Source organism: Magnolia sinica, chromosome 2 (genome assembly GCF_029962835.1).
Source record: "Magnolia sinica isolate HGM2019 chromosome 2, MsV1, whole genome shotgun sequence".
Lineage (NCBI taxonomy): Eukaryota > Viridiplantae > Streptophyta > Magnoliopsida > Magnoliales > Magnoliaceae > Magnolia > Magnolia sinica.
In genome coordinates, this window is record NC_080574.1 from 135,536,334 (window position 1) to 135,560,968 (window position 24,635).

At 42.9% G+C, this 24,635-nt stretch overlaps 2 protein-coding genes across 2 annotated transcripts; one reads left to right on the forward strand and one right to left on the reverse strand.

The window, feature by feature from the left end:
* Nucleotides 1-331: 331 nt before the first annotated feature.
* LOC131237787 (pentatricopeptide repeat-containing protein At1g77360, mitochondrial-like) lies at nt 332-2,113 on the forward strand. The gene has a single exon (XM_058235778.1). The coding sequence runs from the start codon at nt 401-403 to the stop codon at nt 1,919-1,921; it is 1,521 nt and encodes a 506-aa protein (XP_058091761.1). The 5' UTR covers nt 332-400; the 3' UTR covers nt 1,922-2,113.
* Nucleotides 2,114-10,843: 8,730 nt separating this feature from the next.
* Nucleotides 10,844-24,520, reverse strand: LOC131237788 (cyclin-B1-2-like). Its single transcript, XM_058235779.1, has 4 exons — nt 24,287-24,520; nt 24,073-24,173; nt 12,853-12,950; nt 10,844-11,133 (listed from the first exon to the last, which is right to left on the reverse strand). The coding sequence occupies exons 1-4, from the start codon at nt 24,518-24,520 to the stop codon at nt 11,033-11,035; spliced, it is 534 nt and encodes a 177-aa protein (XP_058091762.1). The 3' UTR covers nt 10,844-11,032.
* Nucleotides 24,521-24,635: the final 115 nt, after the last annotated feature.

Sequence of the window (24,635 nt, forward strand, 5' to 3'; positions counted from 1 at the left end):
TGCTGAGCCAAGTCAAGCTGTGCCAAGCTCGACTGACTTGTATACACCCCTAACTGTAAAGCTTGGCCCGGCCTGAATATTAAGCCCAAGCCCAGTCATTGGGCTTATACCTCAGCAGAAGCTGGCCTAAGGTGGGCCTGGCCTGAAAGCCTGACCGACAGCCCAGCCCTAATTCAATCCCCGCTGTTCGGGGGTGGCGTGGTCCACCTGAATTTTGGATCTAAATTATTTTTGGACTCAGTGGATTCCTCACGGGCCGTAGGCCCCACATAAGCTTTCGACCACGGAAACTTCTTGTGGGCGGGGGGCACAGCAATTCGCGTCCGATTCTCCCTTCCAATCTTCCAGTCCCTCCCTCTCTCTCTCTCTCTCACAGCAAGACAGCAGCATCCGAAAAAAAATGTCTCACAACAGAAAACGCTCCCACAACGAATCCCCTCCTCCCACCACCAAAAAACCTCACCACCCCAAATCACCCACAGCCGCTATCCCCACAACCCTCCCACAACAACAACCACAACCAAACAACCCAAAACCCCCCACCTTCCCATCCTACCTTGAAACCCCAAACCTCCCACCCAAAATCAAACTCCTCTGCCAAATCCTCTCCACAACTTCTCCCCAGTCCCTAGAATCTACCCTCACCGACACCGGCATTAGCATCTCCTCCGACGATGTCGAATCCGTTCTCAAGCTCTCCTACTCCCTCCCCGGCCCCGCCGTCAAGTTTTTCCGGTGGGCCGGCCACCGCCACCTGGCCCACCGCCACTCCCCTTACTCATGGAATCTGATTATCGACCTCCTTGGCAAGAACCTCCTCTTCGACGCCATGTGGGATGCTGTCAAGTCCATGCGCTCCCAGTCCCTCCTCTCCCTCGCCACCTTCGCTTCTGTCTTCAGCAGCTACGTCGCAGCGGGCCGAGTCGACGAGGCCATCATGACCTTCGAGGTCATGGACCAGTACGGCTGCCCCCGCGACGTTGTCGCTCTCAATTCCCTGCTCAGCGCGATCTGCCGCGACGGGAAGACTGCCAAGGCGCAGGAATTCTTTGATTTGGCCAGGGCCAAGGTCCGGCCAGATGCGGATACCTACGCCATCTTGCTCGAAGGGTGGGAGAATGAAGGGAATGTGCAGAACATACGGCGTACGTTTGGGGAGATGGTGGTCGTGATCGGGTGGGACCCCATGAATGTCCCGGCTTATGATTCGTTCCTGAACACGCTGCTCAAGGGGCCTGGCGGGGCCCGCGAAGCGTTAAAGTTTGTTGGGGTTATGAAGGAGAAGCGGTGCTACCCAGGAACAAAGTTCTTCAGGAATGCATTTGAGGAGTGCTTTAAGACCAGCGATGCAGACACTGCATCTGAGCTCTGGGAGGAGATGAAGAGCCGGGATGGCTGTGTGCCCGACACCCAGATGTACAATTCGATGATTGCACTGCAGTGGTATCGGAACAAGGTTGACATTGCCCTGCGGCTCTTCGATGAGATGGCTTTTAAGGGGGCATTCCCGAACGAGCAGACGTACAATGTGATGCTCCAGTTCTTGCTCAAGAACCGGAAACTGCGGGACGCGGAAGTTATTTTTGATGAAATGGTGAAGAATGAGTGCCTACCAAATAATGCGAATTGTGAAATGGCGATACGGGTGTTCTTGGGTTCGCGGGATCCGGACACCGCTATCAAAATTTGGAAATGTATGGTTGGGAATAACATTGGCCCATTGGAGAGTAGTGCAAATTTCTTGGTGGTTGACCTCCCATTCTCACATAGGCTTCCGGAGGCAAAGAAGTACGCAGAGGACATGATCGAGCGGGGAATCAAGTTGAATTCTTCGACACTGTCGAAGTTGAAACAGAGTCTCGTGAAAGTAGGAAAGGGGGACTTGTATGATCAGCTTCTAAGGAAGTGGAAATCTCATTAGGAAGAAAATGCCTTTGGATTACTGTGATTTTTGGAATTGCCCAATTCACAGAATGTTTTCATTCATGCATATGTACATGCTCCAGCTGTTTGGCTGTGAATTGTGGAGAACTTCGGGTATGGCCTGAACTGCCTTTTTTATAGGATTTATTTCTCTTTCCTATCTCATATACATTGAATCTATATTGGTAGATGCTTTGGATGCCACAGCTGTTCTAATTGTTAAGTAACCACCAAGTGTGGAATATGCACTGGAGGGTGCGAGCCAGTGAAACTGTTGGACCTAGGCCAGTGGGGCCCACCGGTGAGCAATCAACAGTGGGTGGGTCCCATAAGTTTAGGCTTCTTACGGCCTCGTCCTTTTCTCTTATATTTCAAATTTATCTTTGAATATATATATATATATAAGTATTGCTTTGAATTGGTTTTAGTCGAAGTTTGTGAAAAATCAAGTTTTCAGAATAACTCGATAAGTTGGATAAGTGTGTATGTTGGCCGAGTACTCCAGACCGGGAGTTAACTCCATCTAGTGTGGTCATGCGGACTAGGACAGGCATTGCAAAGCTTGAGTTATTGAGTACTAGTTAGGTAGTCACCTAGTACTTAAGCACCTGTGAGAAGATTATGGTGATCCAGCTGGTCCCACCTCTCTGATTCTTTTGATCGTGATGTTTGGTCTTTGATTGTTATTAGACAAGTCAGATGGACAAATCTTTTGTGCCTATCCCACAATGTAATTGAGTGGGAGATGTTGGACCTAGGCCAGTGGGGCCCACCGGTGAGCAATCACTAGTGGGTGGGTCCCATAAGTTTAGGCTTCTTACGGCCTCATCCTTTTCTGTTATATTTCAAATTCATCTTTGAATTTGATTTTAGATGGGAGATAGGGATAAGACCGGATTATCTGGTCTCATCCAATCTCTCATTCTTTCCTATAAAAGGATGAGACTCTCTCCTGTAAGAGATATGATAAGTAATACCGAGAGTATACGGAGAGAGATATAGTGTGCACAGTAGTCTGTCCATTTTGGCTTGACCTTGGGATAATATAATCCATAGATCGCAATTCGGGGCTACTTATACCGTAGGATCAGAGGTGTGAATAGATCCATCTGCTCTAGTAGTAGATAGGCGGGCCGTTGGAGCATCAATCTTCTGCTTTGTGAGGGTTCTAAAACTCGTGTAGACCGTCGGATCTTGAGGGCTCACCTTCTGCGCTTCCCTACAGAAACTAGTTGTCTTTCTTTGTTAGGGTTCTAGTCTTAGAAGTAAATGTTTGTTAGATACTTAGACTTCTCTTTTCGAAAGAAAAAATATTCATCTAGTTAATATGCTCCTCCTGGGATCGAGTCTTTTGTGGGTGGCCACAGGTTTTCTTTTCTTTTGTGAAGATAATGAAAATTTATTTAAAAAAGAAAACAATGTAACAAAAAAGGTAATGGATTTCCCTAGCACAAGGATACATGAATCACATGCTTGGTGAAACAATCTGCAACATCATTTGCCTCTCACTTAATATGGGCAAACAAAATGTTTAACCTTGATGCCAGACTGCTCATTAAACACAAACTCTACTCCAACGGTTCGAATACATGCCATGATATTTCTTCAGTCACCTTCCATAGTGACTTGCTGGGAGACACCCCTGCTATAATACTTGATTCTTCCCTAAGGGCTAAAGATTCCACATTTTAGCAATTCCAACAGGAATGGGGTCTGAGGAAGTGGTCAAGATCAGTATTTGAAATAGCATATAGCATATAGCGTGGCATTCAGCCCTCTATTGTGTATAGCATAACTGCGTAAGCTACGTCATATATAGCATAAGTTACATGATACTTCTATTTTTTAATTAAAATAATAGGACAAAATACAATAAATAGTAAAAGTAAGTACAAAAACAGCAACAAGCCTTCACTATGATGATGGGATGCCCCAAAAAATCAGGCCTATCCAATCATCAGATGGGCCACACCATTGAAAACAATGTACAACCACCTAAAAAACCTTCACTATAGTGTGGTTGGCCAACATGATGGTTGGATCCACCCTGCTGGACTGTGTGGTGGGTGACACTATGGAAAACAATGGCCAACTGTCAGCCACCTAGGAAAATCAAGCCTATCCAACCATCACGTGGGCCATGCCATAGAAAAAATGCACAGTCACTCAAATACCTCCACTGAAGTATGGTGGCCCACATGATGGTTGGATAGGTTGCATGCTATGCCATACACACACCGCAGTAGGCCTCACACAGAAAAATGTTATAGAACAATCCTATCCTACAACATTTGCATAGGAACTGGTCTCCTAAAAAGAAAAAATTGAAAATATCCCAGAAGAACCATAAATCTTCATCCAAAAATAAAAAGAACTCATTAACAGATATTAAGTGGCAAGAGCATACCTCTATCAAGCTCAAGAAGAGATTCCATCAATAATAATAATAAAAAAAAACTGAATTTTTGAGCTTCATATCTGCATGGACATGAAAAGGGGAAAATTTGATATTTCCTTCATATGGGCTCTGTTTTTTTTTTTTTTTTTTAAAATAAAATTAATTAATTAATTTATTATATATAAAATAAAAATAGAACAAATCAACATTCTTGTTGGGCTGATTGATAGGTCAAAATCTCCTCTTCAATGGCTTTGTGGATTTCTAGAATTGAAATGTGGTTTTGGGGGTTGTTGGTGAAGTTGCGGCAGAGAGCTTAGGGCTTGAAGTTGAAGGGGTAGGCTTCACAATCATAAGTCTTTTCTTTTATAAAAGCTGGGCTGTCTGTCAAATCGGCCGCTGGCACTGATCTTCCTTCATGGTTTTTTGTTTAGCTTTGTATCCTTTCCTGCTTTTAGCAGCTTTTCAATAAATATTTCAGTTATCTCTCTCTCGCTCTCTCTCCAAAAAAAAAAAAGTTCATGACTCTTCTGCTGTATACTTGTCAAACTTGTAGAGATAGTTACAGTTGCCTGATAGGTGTGATTCTAGTAATATACTCTATCCACAATAGGACTCACAGTTTGAATGGCCTGGATAGCTCTATTTTAGTGCTACATCCTACATGTGAGGAGGATAAGCCACTGCCATCTTCTAATTGGTGCTCAACTAACACAGATGTATAGAGCCAAAATCTTAAAATTTTGGAGGTTTAATTGTTCCTTATGCTTTCACTACATGCTACACGCTGTATTGCATACGCTGCACTACAAATAGCTTGCACAACATAAGACTTGTGCCATCTGGCTGTGCTATGTAGCACTGCTGCCACACTATGCTATGTAGCATACGCTATCATCGCTATTCAAAACATTGACCTGGATAGCACCTTTGTTTTCTCTTATAATTCCATGCAGGAATGGCTAATAAGATCCTCACGACAAATGACCTTCAAAAAGGTTCTACTCCCTAACAATTACTTTAGGGATTTTTACCACAAAATTCATGGGGATTCTATATTTTACCAAATAATGCCTAGACGATTAGAAATTACATGGAGGTGCTTTTTGATGGTTGAAATTGCAAAATGCCCTCGTTTAATTTTTTCTTTAAAAAGTAATGGAAGGTGAGACTTGCGGGGCTCACTTGGTATGTGTATAACATCCAACCCATCCAATGTATGCACCCCACCATAGTGATAACATGAAAAAAATTCAGGCCGAAAAATCATTAGATGGCCTACACTTGAATTTGGATATTTTGAGTGGTGTATATTATTTTTCATGGATTGGTCCACCTTACGATAGAATCTGCCATATTTTTGGTTTGTGTAATAATCATGTTGGTGTGCATGTGTTGGAGGGGTTGGATGTCGGGCACACTCTGTGTGAGCCCCACAATCATCAATTCTCCTCTTTGTAAAGAAAAAATAAAGGAGGCTGGTAATATGATTTCTCCTCTGAAAAAGCACTACCTGGGAATATCTGTTCCACGGGGCATTATTTGGTAAAATCTGAATCCTCGAGGAATTTTGCAGTAAAAATCCCTTTACTTTATGTATTGCAATTTGCAAGAATGTAAAATTGGTTGATCATCTCTCTCCATTGCGAAGTCACTTTCTGCATTTGGTCCTTTGAGCTCTTTGAGGTTAATTGGTTTCTTCTAGGGTCAAATGTTGATCTCATGGGAGGACGGGGCAGTGGGCCTTTCAAGCCTAGAGTCAAGATCTTGTAGAGGAAGCTATTGTGCTCCATCATGTGGGGTATTGGGAAAGAAAGGAACAACATAATCTCCAATAGCAAGCAGTTGATTATGGATCAAGTAATTGATAAAATTATCATTGGTAAATTTGGATTTTTAGGCCAATGATTTCAAACGGGTTTCTAAAGTCAGTATTGTTCAAGTGTGGAGGAGTACCATCGAAAGATTTTCAAAATCCACCCCAAGATCTAGAGCTTGGAGGGTGCCCTTCTTCTAGTAAGGTGGAAGCTCAATATCAATGAGTGCTAAGGAATGAGCATGGTTTCATTAAGTTTTCTTTCTCTGGGCTGGTGAGATCAGGAAACTCAAATAAGGCGGAGTTGTTAGCCATCAAATTTGGGGTGGAGTTTTTTTGCTAGTCTGGTTGGTGGGTCCAAGATGGAGGGCGACTCTCTTAATGTGATTGTTTGGGTTATGGGGAGAAGTGCTCCTCCCTTGGGAGCTAATGTTTGTTGTCAATGGCATAAGGTTGCCTCCAGTTCTTCAGATATTTCCCGTCGCATATCCCCCGAGAGGCCAAGTTTTGTAGATTCCCTTGCTAAGGGTTTCTTAGATCTTCTTTGTGTATTGGGTCCTTGATATCCACTGCTTTGGATCTTTTTGTATCTTTTGGCATGCTGGGCTTTCTTAATAAGATGTGTTGTTCTTGATAAAAAAAGTAGCTGGTTAATGATAGGTTTGATTAGGCTTTTTTTTTTTTTTGTTATTTTGTTATTGTACTATTTTGTATTGTGGTTAATGCTTGATATGCATGAACATCATTGTTTAGAAGAAAACAAGTTAAATGCGCACGCGCGGGTATGCTGTCTTATGCGCGTGCGGGGGTATGTTGTCTTTTGTGTGCGCGCTCGCACATGTGTGTTACTTTTAATTATTGCCTCTCACGTGTGCGACATTGCTATAGTGGGTATAATCATTTTCACTCTTCACACTCTTCTTTTGTGAGAGGTTTTTGTTGGGTTTATTGCAATTCACCAAAGATGACTAGAGTGAATAGTATCTTCTTGATGGAGTAGTTTTAACCATGGGTTTGTTAGCAAGTGACAATGAGGCTGTTCACAGGCATTCCTTCTTCAAGAGCAGGTCAAGTGTTGGCAGGAGAAAGGAAGGGGTTGCAAAGGCTAGATATTGATCGCTAGAGATTCTTGCCGGCTTTGCACCCGTGACCTTGATGAAAGTGTTTAGGTCTTTGGATGGCTTCAATGTTTTGTGGTAGTAGTGATATATATATATATATATATATATATATATATAGCTATGGGTGGTCATGGCGAACGGAAGCTAATGTCGGGGACTGCTAGATGTCAGAAGATGACATGGCAGGAGACTCTATATGATGAATGTGGAGAAATCTTGTGCATCGAGGAGTGAAGTGAGAGTCTGAAATATCTGGCTTTAGTTTGGAACAAGCTTGAGGATCTTCATTTGGAAAGTTGGTACCTTTCCATCCCAATAGGATATTGTGTAAGTGATTTTGAAGCGGGCGAGTTTCTAAAACAGTAGGTTGTTCTTGGGGAGACAAAGTGATGATGTGGTGGATGTGAAATGCGAGCGTGTTTTCAAAGTTTTGAGCATCAAGGGAATTGATGTACCTATGAATACTAAAGCTGGGAGAGGGCAATTTAAGTTTTACTTAAGGATGAGGATGAACTGAAATAGAGATAGAGATGGATGATGAAGGCAGGAGGGTTCTTTCTTGGTTTGTGACGCATATCAAAGCACACGGAAGCTAGCGAGAAAAGTATGTTAGGAGTGATGATGATGGGATATATATATATATATATGATGACGACAGGGGGACCCCGCCCCCTTTTAAGGCGAGACTATTCCCTGCGGATGCACACAATGACCCGCAAACCACGTGCATTGGATAAAGCATGGGGAGGGGAATCGAACTCAGATGATGATGGGATACTATGAATGGTGATGGTCTTTGATACAGTGTTGCTAATGCAGATGGGCTAAATGGTTTGATAATGATTTCATTTGTGTTGCTGATAGGCATGACCCGGTGTACAGATGCATTGATGAAATGTGTAGATCCCTTTCTTGATGTGAAGATTGGAGTTTGGTCATTTATGTTGCAGATGATTGGATGTGGTGGCTGGATGACTAGAAGATTGCATGTACTCTACATGATGATGGAGAAGGCAGTTTCAATTATAGTGATTGACAATATTCAAAGACAACCTGTCATGGTGGGGGTGAGCATTGAGGAGTGTTGGGTCACCACCAACTCTTAAACACGCAGCGACGGGGCTGGGCCTGTGAAATTAGTTGTAATCTTTATGGATTCAGGTTTGCTGTGATGTGGATTTCCATCTAATCTTGCCAGGTGGTTATTATGGTTTGTATAGTGTCCGGATTACATGTTGGACATTAGTGTGTTGCTTTTAAGCTTCTGCATCTCCATTTATTAGCTCCTTCCTTGCAGTACAAGGCATCTTGGAGCCAATTTTATGGAAAATTGCTGCTCGTCTCAACGTGAAATGCGCTTTTCCCATTTTCCAAAAGCTTTTCACCTTTAATATCTCACGTGGGCACTAATCTTCTCTCTGAACAGCTATTTGGGTGCTTCACCAAATGCACCCTAGTTGTTATGTGATCTGGATTCACATTAATGAGTTTTTCAGACCCTCAGTTGTGCCATGCTTGAAATCATTATTCATAAAAAGAAAGAAAGAAATGGTATTGCATGTTTGAACCGATTAAAAAAAAAGATAGAGAAAATAGATGTATCATGGCGTTTAGGCACCACCATGGTTTTTAAAACCTGCTAATGAAAGCCGAACCAATATGTGATTGATCAGAAAAAGAGAAGTTTTCAAAATGAGATGTGATGGATTCAGGTTTGCTGTGATGTGGATTTCCATCTAATCTTGCCAGGTGGTTATTATGGTTTGTATGGATGGGACCCATATAAATGCCTTGGATCATCAATGCATTGCCCCACTTGTACCGAGAGTGCGGTCCAGATATATTCCAAGAAATGCCTCCTGCAGGCCTGTTCGTGTACTTTCACATGCAACCCCATCTTTCGCAGAAATGGGGTCAAAACAAGGAGGTCATCCATGGCAAAAAAGCGGGCAGGCCACAACGTCAAAATTCATGGCCAGCTGATGATCTCAGTCAAATGTATGATTTTGGTCCACCTAATGAGTTGATCGACCTTATTTTCACGGTAGGAGGTATCTTCATATCATCACCTCTCTTTTGCACGGGGTGGGCGCCCTGCACACTAGAAGTTGTCGGTAAAGACAGGCTGTACGTGGAAATTCAGATACAATTGCTGCCTATGATCATTTCTTAAGTTTGGCAATTCTCATTTCTGCCTTCTAGACCACTGCAATCTTCAGACTCTACAACCCGGTGGGGTTTGATGGTGAAATCTGTCCTATCTACTTCAAAGTTGTGATTGTTGTTGCCTGTTTTGGAATGGGGCCATCCTTCATATGCGATTCTCAAACGTTCAATTACACAAATCTGTTCTTTCACGTACTTGCTTGAATGCCGTTCACTTGAATATCGAATTCTAATGCAACATCTCAATGGGTTTTGCTTGGGAGGCCTGCAACGCTCCCTTGCCTCTCACAGCTCTACTGGACCTATTTCACACTTCTAGCGCAATTATAACCATTGGTTTCATGGGCCATGATGCAAATGGGATTTGTTTGGCCTCACAACGTTGCTAGGCAGAAAAATGGATGATCCACTTGCACAGTTGAAAGCCATCTGGTTAGAAAGAACGACTGTCGGCACTTTGACCTGCGTGAGCCACTGGCCCAATTCTCAGGCCACAAATACAGGAACACCTAATGAATGGCTTGGATCTCACTGCACTACATTCAGCACATGTGCGAAGAGAGAGCACATGGTACGGTTGCGTCTACCTTTCAATTACCTGAATCAATTATCATGGTCGATGAAACATTTGGCTAAAATTCTACATTGGGTAAGCCCAGTTCACTGCAAGCCTACCAGATGAATGATCTAGACCACTGAAAGGCAGGCCCTAGTCACATTGTCCTTTTAAAATACTGGCCTTCAGTCCAGTCGATCTGCTTTTGATTTGGTGATTTTCAGGACATGCTTTCATCACAGTGGACCCTCAATTTATTCCATCTCTATGGGCTGCTTGTCGGGCGGACAAGACACACCATGGTCGTAAAATACCCCTGAACAAATCCAGAAACACTCAAATCACAAAGCTAATGTGGAAATTAAGAATCTTGAAATCCCATGGATTTGGGTGTAACAATCATGTGAACTAGTGTCCCACCAGATTAAAAAAAGTCACCAAATACAATTGCAGTCTAGTGGAGATGATAAAGATGGCCAATCAACAATCGGTAGCATTGCTCATGAGCAAATGCTAGCAGGCGCTTTGAATACTAGCACAAGCTCCCCAGCAGGCATCACACCCCATGGGGCCCACATGTGAAGATGGTTGATGATCGGTACTGTCCACCTGCACACCATTGTAGAGGGCCGTGATCCTTACTAATGATCTGTGGAGTTGACTGCGAACCATTAAAAGTTCTCAACTAACTGTCAACATGCAACCATGTCTATATGGCAAAAATCACCTGTTCAGCTTAGTTTTTGACTGCCCCATCAATGACTGTCCACAAAATGGATGGTTCCAATTACCTCTGTGCGCAAGGACTCATGAGGTGACGCATCCTGGATGAGCCTGAGCAGCGACTTGAATACAAAAAGAAGGTCGGAATTGAGGATGCTGAGTTACTGATTTCAATTATGCAATTTGATCGCTCCAGGACTGGAGTGCACACATATTAAACAACACTGATGTCCAACATCGACAACTGCAGTATTAAGAATAATATCATATGTTACTGTATGGTCTGGAGGAGATTGAAGCTGTAAAAATTTCTCCAATTCTGCATTATATCAGATGAAGGTGGGATAGACCGGCCCTTTCGAGAGGCCGAGGTGGACTTCCATCCCATGATGCATGTCTGCTGGCCGGAATGTCTCCGAGTCTTGCGGGTCTGCAAATGGCAAGCGAGCACACACACACAAACACAGAAGGGTTAGAGGAATGCTACATTTTTATTTTTATTTTTGAAGTTCATAATTATATACACAAGATCTAACAAGAGAGGAGATCCTCGGTCTGAGAAAACCAAAAACCATCGCAGCAGGCCAATCAACCGGTAGAAACTGTTGTGGTTCCCAATGTTTGATCCAGGTGCACAATAAAGTGGTGGTTGTCCATTGGGGAAGAAATGGATTCTTAGCATCCCTGGAAATCTGGACCATTTCTCTTAAATCTCATGAGTGACTGAGGAAACAGCATATATATATATGAGGGGATGTAAATCTTGACAATTGGGAATGATACTGAGGGGGTGTTTAGGTGTTTTCTGTTTTGGCAGATGGGATCATTGTTTTATGACTCCCCCAAGTTAACTCAGATTCAGTAGTACCTGATCTGGTTTGACACCATGAGTCACCCCCAAGTCAGGCGAGTCCCCAGCAGATTAAGCCCTGAATCGGGCAAGTCCAGACTCAACTCAGGGCCAAGCGAGTCAGTCACGGTCTTTTACACATTGATGGGATGTGCCCCGCCCTGTTCACTACACTATCCAACTCTTGGCAATTTGGCGTGCAATAAACCTTAACAGGGTCAGGTTTCCAAGAAGAGGGATTATATATAATATGCTTGGGGCAAAAGGTGGTATAGCACCATTCCTTTTCGGATTGTACAGGTGGGGCAAGTGGGGCCCATGGTTCAGTGAAACATTTATCTCATGGCCCACTTTGGATGGCCTATGCACCAAAAGTCCCTTAATATTCGAGAACTCTAATCCCATGGGGAAAGTGGGGCCCATGGTTCAGCGATCCAAATGTTGATATTACTATGGCCACACTTTGAATGGTCCATACACCAAAAATCCTTCATATTGGAAGAATCTTAACCCTTCATTCGTGATTTGTGAAGCTCACTCATGTGCAAGTCAGCTAATGCACATTCACCGCATATGCCAGTGTGGCAAACAGGTGAAATATCCAAGACATCCGTTGTGGGTGCCTTACTATGTAGATGCTGCTGTTGAAACATAAAGGTGTCCACTCAATATATTTGCCATGATATTAGAAATAAGTGGATGAGCCAGAAAATTCTGCCAATTCTTTTCACGACTGTACATTTGTTTCAGCTAATTGTGGCCCACCTGATTAGTGGACCGGCCTGATTCTTGGGATAGGGAATATGCAGTGGTACCCTTCTCATGGATGGCTTGGATATTGCACCAGTGTTACATGCTGGCATAAGTGGTGGTGTGTGCGCTAGCTGACTTGTATACCCATGTTGGCTTCACAAAGCTTGGATCATTCAATCTCAAGATTTTTTGGTGCATCGGTCATCCTTGGTGAGGCTCATCATATCAAGGTTTGGATCATCGAACCATGGATCCACTTGTACAAATAGATAACCCGAAAGTTGTCATAAAACCATCTGGCGTGAGCATTTTCTCTTCCAAGAAAAGTGCCTATCCCAAACGGGCTGCCAAATGGATGTTTAAGCATTCCACCATGGATATATGATTTGGGGTTTCCCTAAATGGACCATCAATCATTCACTTAGGCTGAATCGAAACAGGGTTTTCTTTGTCAGTAACAATAGAATTCAAGCCAAAGAAAAAAGAAAAAGAAAAAGAAAAAAAACAGAGTGGAAAAGCAAATTCCAAAGATGGAAGCATAGTTACCATTGAGGTAATCTTCAAAACCAAAGCAATCCAAACTACCAGTGAGAGCTTCCAAACCGAGCATGGAGGATGGCAAAGGTCCTGGAGGCCTTTGGAATCTGCAAAAGCAAAACAACAGCAGGCGAAGCCAAGCAATTTCTTAATAAAAAATTCGCATGCAGATTCCAAAGCAGCACTTATTACAGCGTTCTGGAATATGCATAGACTATCAACTAAAAGCAGATTCTAATGTATGTGCTCATGTTGAAGTATGTGGAATGGTTCATAACTTCCTAGAGTTTTTTTTTTCCCTAAAAGAGCAGCAATTTTGTTACAAAGCAAGGCAACGCAACTACCAGATTACAACACCACAATCAGGGCCAGAAACTCATTTCACCAGTGAGCCTGCTTCCACATTGGCTCCTCAACGCAACATTCACCACTTTAATCCATGAAGGTAAAACTTTTGGTAGTAAAATAACACCAATCATGCAAATATTGGACAATGAGGTACTAGAGGTGAGCAACAGAATTAGAAGCTCAACAACCCTCTCCAAGTGAGGAATAAATAGTAAATCTCCATGACAACCACTGAGAAAGTGCTATCATTTCTACTCCTGAAGACCCACCTAGAACATACTCTTTTATCTCCAACTCCATTGTGCTACTGATTACATTATACCATTGTTTCTTTTAAGGGGCATCACTGTAAAAATGGGCCTTTTGGTATGTAAAAAATGTAATATTACAATTTCCTTTACCCATTTGCTTTACATGTGTATTTGACTCTTATTTTCCATACCATAATTCTCTCTTAACCAGACACCCTGCCAAACAGGGCCTCAATCGTATCTGCGAGCTTCCAAGAAGTCAGTCCTACTAATCCACCTGACATGTCATGCACATCACCTTCCACTTCAGAAGTGGAGATATCTGATAAGGGAAAGGGGTTTTTGCAGTTGTCCCCACCCTTTTTTGCTATAGTAGAAATAACCACCTCCCTTCTCCATATTTGAAAATAACCCCCTACCTTTTGCATATTTGTGCAAACTTCCCCTGAGGTCAATTCTGTCAAAACATGCAGACAGAATGTGAAGATGCTGTTACATTTGGATTTTAAAGTTAATAAATGACCACTTTCCCTCCAATTTGAAAAGAAAACTTAGACTAAAAATCAATCAACTTTTTTAAACACGCGTCTCAGTGTGATGGTTCCATCTACCCATCCAAATCATGGGCCCACTTTAGATGGGCAATTAAACCTGATAAACGACTAAGTGATGTATCTTTTTCTGTCCTTCGGGGTTTATAGAACATTGCCCATCTGGTGAGCCCAATAGATGGGCCAGTTTTAGATATTTGCATCCATATATGCGTCGTGCATTAGCCTACAAATGAAAGGTTAGACATAAAACTGGGAAAAGTTGCACTGGTAAACTTCAACATTCCACGGATAAAAGTAAGTGGTGCCAATCTTCCTTGTGGTGAAATGTTCACTTCATGACACACCTATGGTGGATTGCACCAAATGGGTAGTCTGAAATCTGGATGATGATACACATTAGTGCAAGTACCATGGAGATGGGTGTGTCTATAGTATTATGTCCACCACGGTGGAGAAAATACGAGTCCTAGCATGGTGAAGCATTGAATAACCTGAGATACGTGTACCTAAGTGCAAGTATAATGGATATGGGCGTGTCTACAGTATTATGTCGAAGGTGTTCTGTATCCATTACAATACGGCCGTAATGGCCGATATGTATCAGCAGCAACCGTGACTGTTACGTGATATGGGGGTGAAATGACGTAGGTTGGTTTTTGGGACCGCAACAGCCATTACAAGGCATAACAACCGTTATTCTTCTCACTTTTCCCCCCACTTTTCTCATTCTAAAAACTTTCCAAATTCCTCTAAATCCCTAATTTCTCATCTTCCAAATTCTTAACCCTTAGCTATCCAAAACCCTAATTCCCCCATTCTACACCAAAACCCCTAAATTTCCCAACCCTAATTTTAAACCCTAACACTAATTGCCTAATCCCCCAATTCTAGCCTATCCAAACCTTAATTCATTTCAATTCTGATCATCCTAATCATAGTTTGAATTTATTAAAACCCGAACCATCCCTCCCATCCAAAACAGCCCTGCTATCGTGGGATTCTTAATGTGCATGAAGGGTTTACGCGTGAATCAAGTTATTGCCAACACTAGATGGGAGTTCTATCTCCCATAGGACCATTTTCCTCTTTATCTTATGATTATCTCTTTGTGGGAATGTTTATGGTCTGAATTTCATGCTAAGTTGTAAATCTGATTTTTCTTAAATTGTGGAAGGAAAGCCTGATTTTGCATTCTAATTATTTTAGTTAACTTGTTTGATGATCTCAATGCATTCATAGTAGTTTAGGGCTTCCGTCCTGCATCAACCCATACACGAAAGCTACTTTGTTAAAGGTCATATGAACAAGGAAATGGGAGGGAAACATGGTTCAGATCTGATTGCACAGTCCAGATAGGTGGTTGACTCATGCTTTGGTGTATCCTCAGAACACCTAAAGAAACTAAAAGGGTAAAGGGATTTGGAGGTGGGTTACAAGCATGAGGTGATGTGCAAGTCCAATGGAAATCAAACTGGCCAACAATGGCAGAGGTGGTGGTGCAACGAGCAGATTTGATGGTGATTTTGATGTGGACAAGCAAAGATGAATGGAGATATGATTTGTGATAATGGAATCTGATTGTTGTGGTTGTGCAGGGGTGATGACAAGAGATTGACAGCTAGATGGGTTGAGTCTATGGAGGTGGGTTTCTAACAATGGTGCCACTGCATACAGTGATGGGTTGGAGATCAGATCTAGCAGTAATGTTGACAAACAAGGTTATTGTGGTGGTAGCTATGGAAAAGGGTGGTAGTGAGGAATTGATGCAGGACATGTGATCTAACCATTTGGAATCAGGAGATTATTAACGGATTAATCAAAGTCAAATATAATAACAAGCCATTCTACCATGATTAAAAGAGTACCAAATAGATAATAAAATTCAGATTTACGTTAATTCACAATCCCACGCAAGCATAAACCACGTAAGCATGAAAATTCAAGGCCCAATGAGAGATTGGAATGGTGTGCCATAAAGACTGTTACGTAAAGGTAACGGTGGCAACCGTTACACGTTACGATGTCGTAACAGCCATAACAACTGTTTTTTTGTTATGGAAAAAATGACCTATAACCGCCATTAACGGCCTGTTACACCCCCTGCAAAGGCTATGACAGCCCCATAATGATTCGTTACGCAGCATGCATACATACATACATACATACATACATATATATATCAGATTATTTTTTTTCCAATATAATGAGGCAGATACATGTTTTTGGGATTTTTTTTTCAATAAAAAAGAGAGACTATAATGGCCATTATGGGGGCCATAACAACCGTAATGACCTGTATTGAAAAGGTAACGGTGGTGGCCGCTATGACCACCGTCACTGTTACAGGATACCTTGATTGGAACTCTCACATTAGCATAGGTTTGGTTCTAATTCAATGGGCACATTTGTGCAATTCTAGGGTTAGGGTTTCAAAGGGTTTGGGGAATTTTGGGGAAAATGAGAGATTTGGGAAATAAGGATTTAGGGTTTCATAGGGAATTGGGAATTATGGTTTTAGGTTAGGGTTTATAGGGTATGAAGATGGATTGAAGAAAGGGAAGAAAGCAGAGGAAGGGGCTAACTATACGGTCATATGGCCCTATCTGTATGTGTGGGGATGGTGGTGATGGGTTTGGTTTGGTGGAGTGATGGCTAGGAAAAGATGAATTTAGGTTTAGAAGGAAATGATAAAGAGATTTAGGGTTTATAGAAGAAAAGTGGTAGAGAAGAGATGAGAATTTAAATTTTTTTGTAAAAAAAAATACCTTTTAGAAAAGAATAAGATAGGGATGAAAATGATGACTAGGCTTCACACCAAATAGTCTCTTTTCACAAAGAATCTCAAATCACATGAGAGAGCATTTTCAAGCAAAAGAATTATTTTTCATTCCACCATTATGGGCTAGGGCTGGACGTCCCCCCATTTAGTCTCAACATCGGCCATGGTGGCCGGAGTTGAGCACGTGCGAGTACCCTTTCAATACTCCTGGAGAGCACTGGATGCTGCACCTGACCATCTACCTACCGCAATTGATGATCGCGTCAGAGACGGGTCCTTTCGGCAGACGTGTGGCGTGGAGGCGTCTCCTCATCACGCCTCTTTCAACGGTGTTGCAACACGTGGCACCGATCCCTGTCTTCAAATTTCGGAGATGGTGACACGTCTCAGCAGATATAATGGCATCCCTTGCCTCTCTGACCACTGCGTCAGTGAGCCAGGGACGCGTGGCGATACCGATGTAGCCAGTTTTGGTTTTGGCTTAGGCGTCGAGAGGATAGGGTTCGGACCCGATTTCGAACCCATTGCAATTTCGCAGCGCCCGGGACCCGAAGGATGCAATAAGGCCTCTTCGGGTTATGAGGCAACCAGGTCTAGGGTCGACTCATGCTTATCAGATCCGGCCCCAGTTAACCTTAACCTTTCTCTGGAGTCGAACACGATAGACGACCGCAGGTTAGTCTTTCATCCTAGTAACCCGACTAACTCTTATGTCGTTATTTCAGCTTCCTCCGGAAAGGTTTCCTCCTCAATCAATCTCTCCCCTTTGCAGTAGTATCCTTCTTCCAATCCAGCTTCTCTGAAGATGAAGTCGACGCTGTATCGTCCTCCGCTGCTCGATTTGGACTCCAGAAGGACCCCACATCTCAAAAGCTCCAAATTTGATCAAGGCTCGTATTAGTCCGAAAATCCGCCTTCCCCAGCTTCGCTATGTTCCTCCTCCCCCTCATCCCTATGCGATTGGTCAGATCAAGGTCTTCTGGCGCTTTTCCAAGACCAACCAGACATCGAGGTTCTAGAAGCGGAACCCCTACAGTCCCGTGCAGGATCTCTTTCGACGCAGGCAGAAGGTGGTATTGATAAGTTGGCAGACGACTCAGACAAAATTATTCTGCGTGATAAAATTCATAGGAAGAAGTGGATCAGAGATACTATAGGTCACGTAGGCAGGTCTCTCGGTCTATCTTTTGGAGACTGCCCGGAGGACTTCATAGCTTTGTTCCAATGTGTCGAGTCCAGTGGTCGACCTTTTTCAGCTTCGAAATCGCCCAGAAATCGTCGGTCCAAGTCCTGCAGCAACAGGGAATTGCAACGCCTTGCGGAAGGGCCGAGAATCTCAGAAGTTTTTGCTAGGAGGGGTATAGTTCAGGGTCCTCGAGGAAGCTCGGTTCCCCAATGAAGCTCATTTCATGGAATGTTAAGGGTGTGGGGTCCAAACAAAAAAGAAGATTAATAAAAGATACTTGTGACAGATATAATCCAGACGTCATTTGTTTTCAAGAAACAAAGATCAATAACTTTGATGACAATTTGATGGGCTCTCTTTGGAAGGCTAGAGATACTAAATGGGTAGTGCTGGACTCTAACAGTAACGCATGAGGTATTCTGGTTGCCTGGAAATCGTCCACCTGGTTGCTCCTCAGCAGTTGGATCGGCATGTTTTCAGTTTCGGTTACGCTGCAGCACATCTCCTCTGGGTTTTTTTTGCCTCCTCTCCTCAGTTTATGACCCTTCTCTAGAAGTGGACAAGAAGCAATTCTGGGAGGAACTCTCTGCCTCTAAACAGAAGTTTTTAGGCCCCTGTTGCATAGTTGGAGATTTCAACATAATCAGGTTCGCCGACGAGAAATCCCATGGGCACTTGGTTACCCCAGCGATGACTTCTTTTTCTCGGTGGATAGATGAGCATGAGTTAGTGGATCTACCACTCCTTGGGTTCAGATTTACTTGGTCCAATGGGAGAGCCACCCCCACGTTGTGTAGGTTAGACGGGTTCCTAGTCTCTCCTGAATGGCTGGATCGTTTCCCTCTATCCTCCCAATCAGTTCTTCCCAGGACCACGTCTGATCACTGCCCTATCATCCTTGATGTTGAGGAGCAAAACTGGGGTCCCAAGCCTTTCTGTTTTGATTGCTCCTGGCTTAAAATTCATGGTTTAGTCAGATGGTTTCCGATTGGTGGTCAGGGTTTTCGGGTTCAAGGCTTTGCAGGTTTCAGGCTTAGTTCTAAATTAAAGCTGCTGAAGGAAGCTCTAAAGCAATGGTATCTGAGGGAATTTCGAAGTAGGGAGTAGGAAGTAGAGTCTCTTTTATCTGAATTGCTCAACATTGATGTCCAGGTTGAAGTGGATCCAATGACTCCAGAAATTCAGTCCAGAAGAATCCAGCTAATCCAATCTCTTGCGGGCAAGGCCCTCGAAAAAGAGATATCTTGGATCCGATTGTCTTGGATCAAAGAAGGAGACAGGAATACGCGTTATTTCCACAGCATTGCGAGCATGCACGCTAGGAACAACAAAATCAGCAGTATTTTGGTGAATGGGATTCGTATAGAGGACAAAGATGCCATAGCAGATGAGATGGTCTCTTTTTACAGATCTTTGCTTAGGGGAGAAGATTGGTGCACGCCTTCGCTGGACGGCCTTCAGTTTAATAGTATATTAGCTGTGGAGGCTGACATGTTAGAAGCCCCATTTGCTATGGAAGAGGTTAAACAGGCAATCGACTCCCTCGATGGTGAAATGGCCCCAGGTCCTGACGGCTTTACGATTGTTTTTTTCCAACATTTTTGGGAAGTGATTCATAAAGATGTGATGGACTTTCTTTATGAGTTCCACAGCAGGAGCAAGATTTCTAAAGGTCTAGGGGCCACATTCATAGCCCTAATCCCGAAAATTCCTGGAGTTGCATCTCTCAGAGACTTCAGGCCGATTGGTCCGCTGGAAGGGCCCAACAAAATCCTCGCTAAAGTGTTGGCGGCTCGATTAAGAAAGGTCATTGGGAATATCATCTCAGGTAATCAGTGTGCTTTTATCTCAGACAGACAAATCGTGGACGCGGCCCTCAATGCCAATGAATGTCTGGATTCTAGTTCTAAATCTAGTTCGAAGAATATCGTTTGCAAGATGGACATAGAAAAGGCCTACGACCATGTTGACTGGGGATTTTTGCAGTATTTGTTAAAACGGATGGGGTTTGGGGAAAAGTGGAGAGTCTGGATGGGAGAATGCATCAGGTCAGCTCACTTCTCAATCCTTCTCAACGGTTCACCTAATGGCTTCTTCAAGAGCTCAAGAGGTTTGAGGCAAGGAGACCCCCTCTCCCCTTTTTTATTTCTTATTGTTGGGGAGGCGCTGTCTAGAATGCTTCTCGAGTGTCAATCGAAGGGCATCTTAAGCGGGATCAAAATCAAAGGCATGCCGAGGCTAATTTCTCACATTTAGTATGCGGACGATTCCTTAATTTTCTTTGAAGCTACGACTGATAAGGTGGATAACCTTCGAACCATGATCCGATGCTTCGAGGCAGTTTTTGGGCTAAAAGTCAATTTGGCGAAATCCAAGCTTTTTGGCATTAACATGGAAAGAGAGGAGGTCGAATCTCTCGCAAAAGTTTTTGGATGCTCCGTGGCTTTCTTACCGTCATCCTTTGTGGGCCTCCCCTTATGCCTAGGAACTCCGCCTAAAAGACTGTGAGAGAAAGTCATTTACAAATTTCAGATGTATCTTGCTCGATGGAAGTGCCAATATCTCTCTTTAGGTGGTCGCTTCACCCTAATTAATGCAACCCTCTCAAACCTTCCAATATATTGTATATCTCTTCTCAAGTGCCCAACTTCGGTGTTGGCCATCCTCGACAAATTAAGGCAGGACTTTCTATGGCAAGGCAAGGAAGACAGAAAAAAGTTTCATCTCCCAAACTGGACTGAAGTATGTCTTCATACCATTGATGGGGGAGCAGGGGTTAAAGATCTCAAAGCTATGAATAAAGCTTTACTTGGCAAGTGGACTTGGAGGCTAGGGGCCGAAGATGGGAATTTTTGGAACTCTGTTATCAAGGGCAAATATGGGAGATCAGCCGGTGGTTGGTGGACAAAAGAATCGTCATCCTACAGGGCGTCGACAATCTGGAAGGACATTTTGAAGATGAAAAGGAGGTCCTCTCCGGCGTCGGTTTTGTTCTCGGTAATGGAGCAAAAATCCATTTTTGGGAAGATATTTGGGTCGGGGACTTACCTCTTAAAACTAGTTTCCCGAATATGTTCCTCATCGCCTCTAGAAAAGACGCTTTTGTGGCCGATTGTTATTCAGTGGCTGATGGAAAGATTGTTTGGAACGTGACTTGCAGAAGGAGTTTGCAAGACTGGGAAATCCTCGAATTTGCTGATCTTATGGCCTGCATTTACGCTTCTTATCCGATCCCCTCTTCAGTAGACAGCATGTTTTGGAGATTGGACAAATCCTCCAGATTCTCTGTTCGTTCTCTTTACAACCAAATGCATCTTCAGCTGCCCGACTCCGATCATCCCTCTTCTTTCTGGAAATATGCAGTTCCTCCAAAGTTGCATTTAGCTGGTTGGCTGGGAAGAAGAGAATATTAACTGTAGACAATCTGAGGAGAAAAGGGATGATCCTTCCCAACATCTGCTTATGTTGTATGCGGGAAGAAGAATCTGTTAACCATCTGCTAGTGCATTGCCTGTTCATTCATTCTATATGGTCAGATTTTTTGCTCCGTTTTAATATCAATTGGTGCTTCCCGCGAGAGGCTAATCTTCTCCTTCAGGCTTGGCATGGGGTACATATAGGGAAGGTTAGAACGAAGATTTGGAGGATGGTCATTCTTTCAGTCTGGTGGTCGGTGTGGGGCGAAAGGAACAACAGATGTTTCAGGAACATATCCAATGACGCAGGGGTGGTCTCCTCTAAGGCAAAGCGAAGTTTAATAGAGTGGGCCACTCACGTTGATATTCTTCTGTTTTTAGGAGTTTCAATTTGTCTGCTAGCTCAGCAGCCTTTCTTTTGCTGTAATCTTTTTCTTTTTTCAATATAATCGTTATCTTTCAAAAAAAAAAAAAAACCACTTGTTTTGAGAAAAATACCAATCTCTTAATAAAAACGTACCTCATATCTCCCATGATGCAATAAACTAAAAATAACCCATCCTAAACTATAAATAACCATAAAAACATGAAATCAGCTAATCCTAATACTAATAACCAAAGTAATCGAGGATCACAATGATCTAATTGCCCGATCCAATGGTCCAATTGTCGTGTCATTGCGATCCAATGGTCAAAACTCCTCAAAGAAGCAGTCCACATGCATCTTCTTAGTTTAAGATGCACGATCATGCATGTGTGGTCTTCAAGTCCTCAATGCGGCCCGCCCACGCCGATGTATAAGTCATCGAGCCAAAGTGAACGCTGGACCGACCTCCTCCTCCTTTGGTATACTTTAAATGGTCAGACGTCCTTATCAGGAATGGATCGAGAAACAAGCAACAACAATGCTGGCATATAGGAGTCTCAATAGTGGTGCGAGGTTCGTGGTGGTGACAGAAGGTCTCGAGATGGAGCTAGTGTAGTTGTAGGTGATTGCAGAGGTAAGAACAGTGTCAGATTTGTTGGAGTCATGGAGGGATTGCAATTGCGATGGCAAAGAATAGGATTTCAGTGTCAATGGGCAAGTCCAACAATGGTTGTAATGTGAAGGGGAGGAAGACAATGGTGCTGCCGAATGGTGCTGAAGACAATGGCAGGGTTCGGACGGCTATGACGGCTACGACGGTGGGTCAGATGGGAGGTAGCGGCTGCGGTTGATTATGGTGGTGGTGGTGGTGATGACGATAGGGACAACAGTTCCGATGATCTACTGCAGTTGCCTGTGGATTTGACACCACCACCGGAAGGAGAGAGAGAGAGAGAGAGAGAGAGAGAGAGAGAGAGAGAGAGAGAGTTGTAGGGTTCTAAAAACCCCTAGCTCCAATATCATGTTAAACCACAAGGGACTACGTGGTGGAAATTACAATTTATTTATTTCATTGAGAATTAACTAGAATATATAAAAGGGATAGGAGATCTATAGAGATCTCAAACCGCTACGCCTTTTAACAAATATAGAAGATTCCTAGTATAAGAAAATTATCCTAATCTAGAAAGGAAAAGAAAACAAATATCAAGGAATGGAACTTGCTTTGAACAAAAATAATGCAACTACAATAAAATAAATTGAAACTAATTGCAAACTGAAATTAACATACCAGGTTAAGAATTATTCACATGCACAGATGGATAGAAAGAAGAAAGACTAAGAGAAAGGATCAACAATCCTCCAGCCTTTATGCTAGAAAGCATGCAAACCCTTTCTTGTAACTCTGCAAAACATTGTTGAACATCTACATACCCATTGTAATTTTCATTACTAAGGGTGATCTTCCACCTAACTTCCTCATGTATCTTCTTGATGTGTTGTGCGAAAGCCTCGGTATCCGAGCTCGGTCTAGTCACAGTAGGATGGGAGACTAAATTGACAGGCTGTCAAGGTTAAATCCCAAACACAATTTCGAAATGAAAGAGTCTGATAGTATAGTTCCTAGAACTATTATAGGTAAACTCGGCCTATGATAGGATGAGGTCCCATGAACAACGAAGAAGATCCCTAAGGTAACGGTTGACAACCTCGGTATGTTAATATGTCTGCAGATGATAAACACTTAGAGAACTTTAATTTAATTCCATCTTAAATCACAAAGTCCGTGAAAAATAACTCATAAACTTAACATTGTGGTCAGACAAAATTATCTTAGGAATACCATATAGGTGAACCACCTTCTTCAACCATGTAGGTATTTTGAGCTTAACCTGGTACTAAATGTCGGTTTGCAATTACTTTCAATTTATTGATTCTAGTTGCATTACAATGACTGCCCTTGCACTGATGTGTGAATTGGATTCCTTTTGGACTTAACTGGTACATGTGAGTTGTAGATGGTCTGATTGCATCAGTTTATTACATTTTAGACCATTGCATTCTTTTCCATACAAAGAAAGAAAAAAAAATAATCAGAAACCCTATTACAAAATCAATTGCAAATCAGTTACTGGACGCATTGACCATCCGATCATCAATCTGGACCGTCCATTGGTCCAACCAATTCTTCTGAGACCACTAAACCAAAATCACACCAATCAGACAACCGTCATAACGCCATCATCAATCTAAACTACATTTCCTCCACGCAATTTGCATAAATCATTGCATCACAATATCAAACCATAACAAATACAATATTCATACCTCGAGAGGATTTGCCTTTCGAGATCTAATTTCAATGGGAGCGCCGACCCGTAGGTGTTGGAGAGAATCATCCGTTTCGTCTCCTCTTCTGTCCGCTTTGCCTAACCATTCTCAAAACAAAAAGATAAAAAGAAAAAGAAAGAAACAACTAGGGTTAGGGTTAAGGCTCAAACCAAAATCTTTGGGAATTTCACGATGAAGAGAGCGATTGTACGGATTCGTATATGGGTTGGAGAGGATGAGATTGGATAATTTCGCTCTTGACGCCTTGCAATCCGAATCTAAGCGGATCGGATTGTATGCCTGCGATTTCGTGCGCGATCGTCTTCGAACCCATCTCTTCCATTTTCTCCTTTTCTTTAGTTACTGGATTTCTACGAGACGCTTTGTGAAGGAGAAAGCCCGGATTTAAGAAACGAAATATTAAAATTACCAAAATGCCCTCCATGTTCTGGAAGGATTTTGTATTGAGAGCGCCGGAGTAACTCGCCTATGATGCGTGTACACGAGTCGAACCGAATCGAGCTCGGCACAGCTCGACTCGGCTCGGCCACTAGTTAACC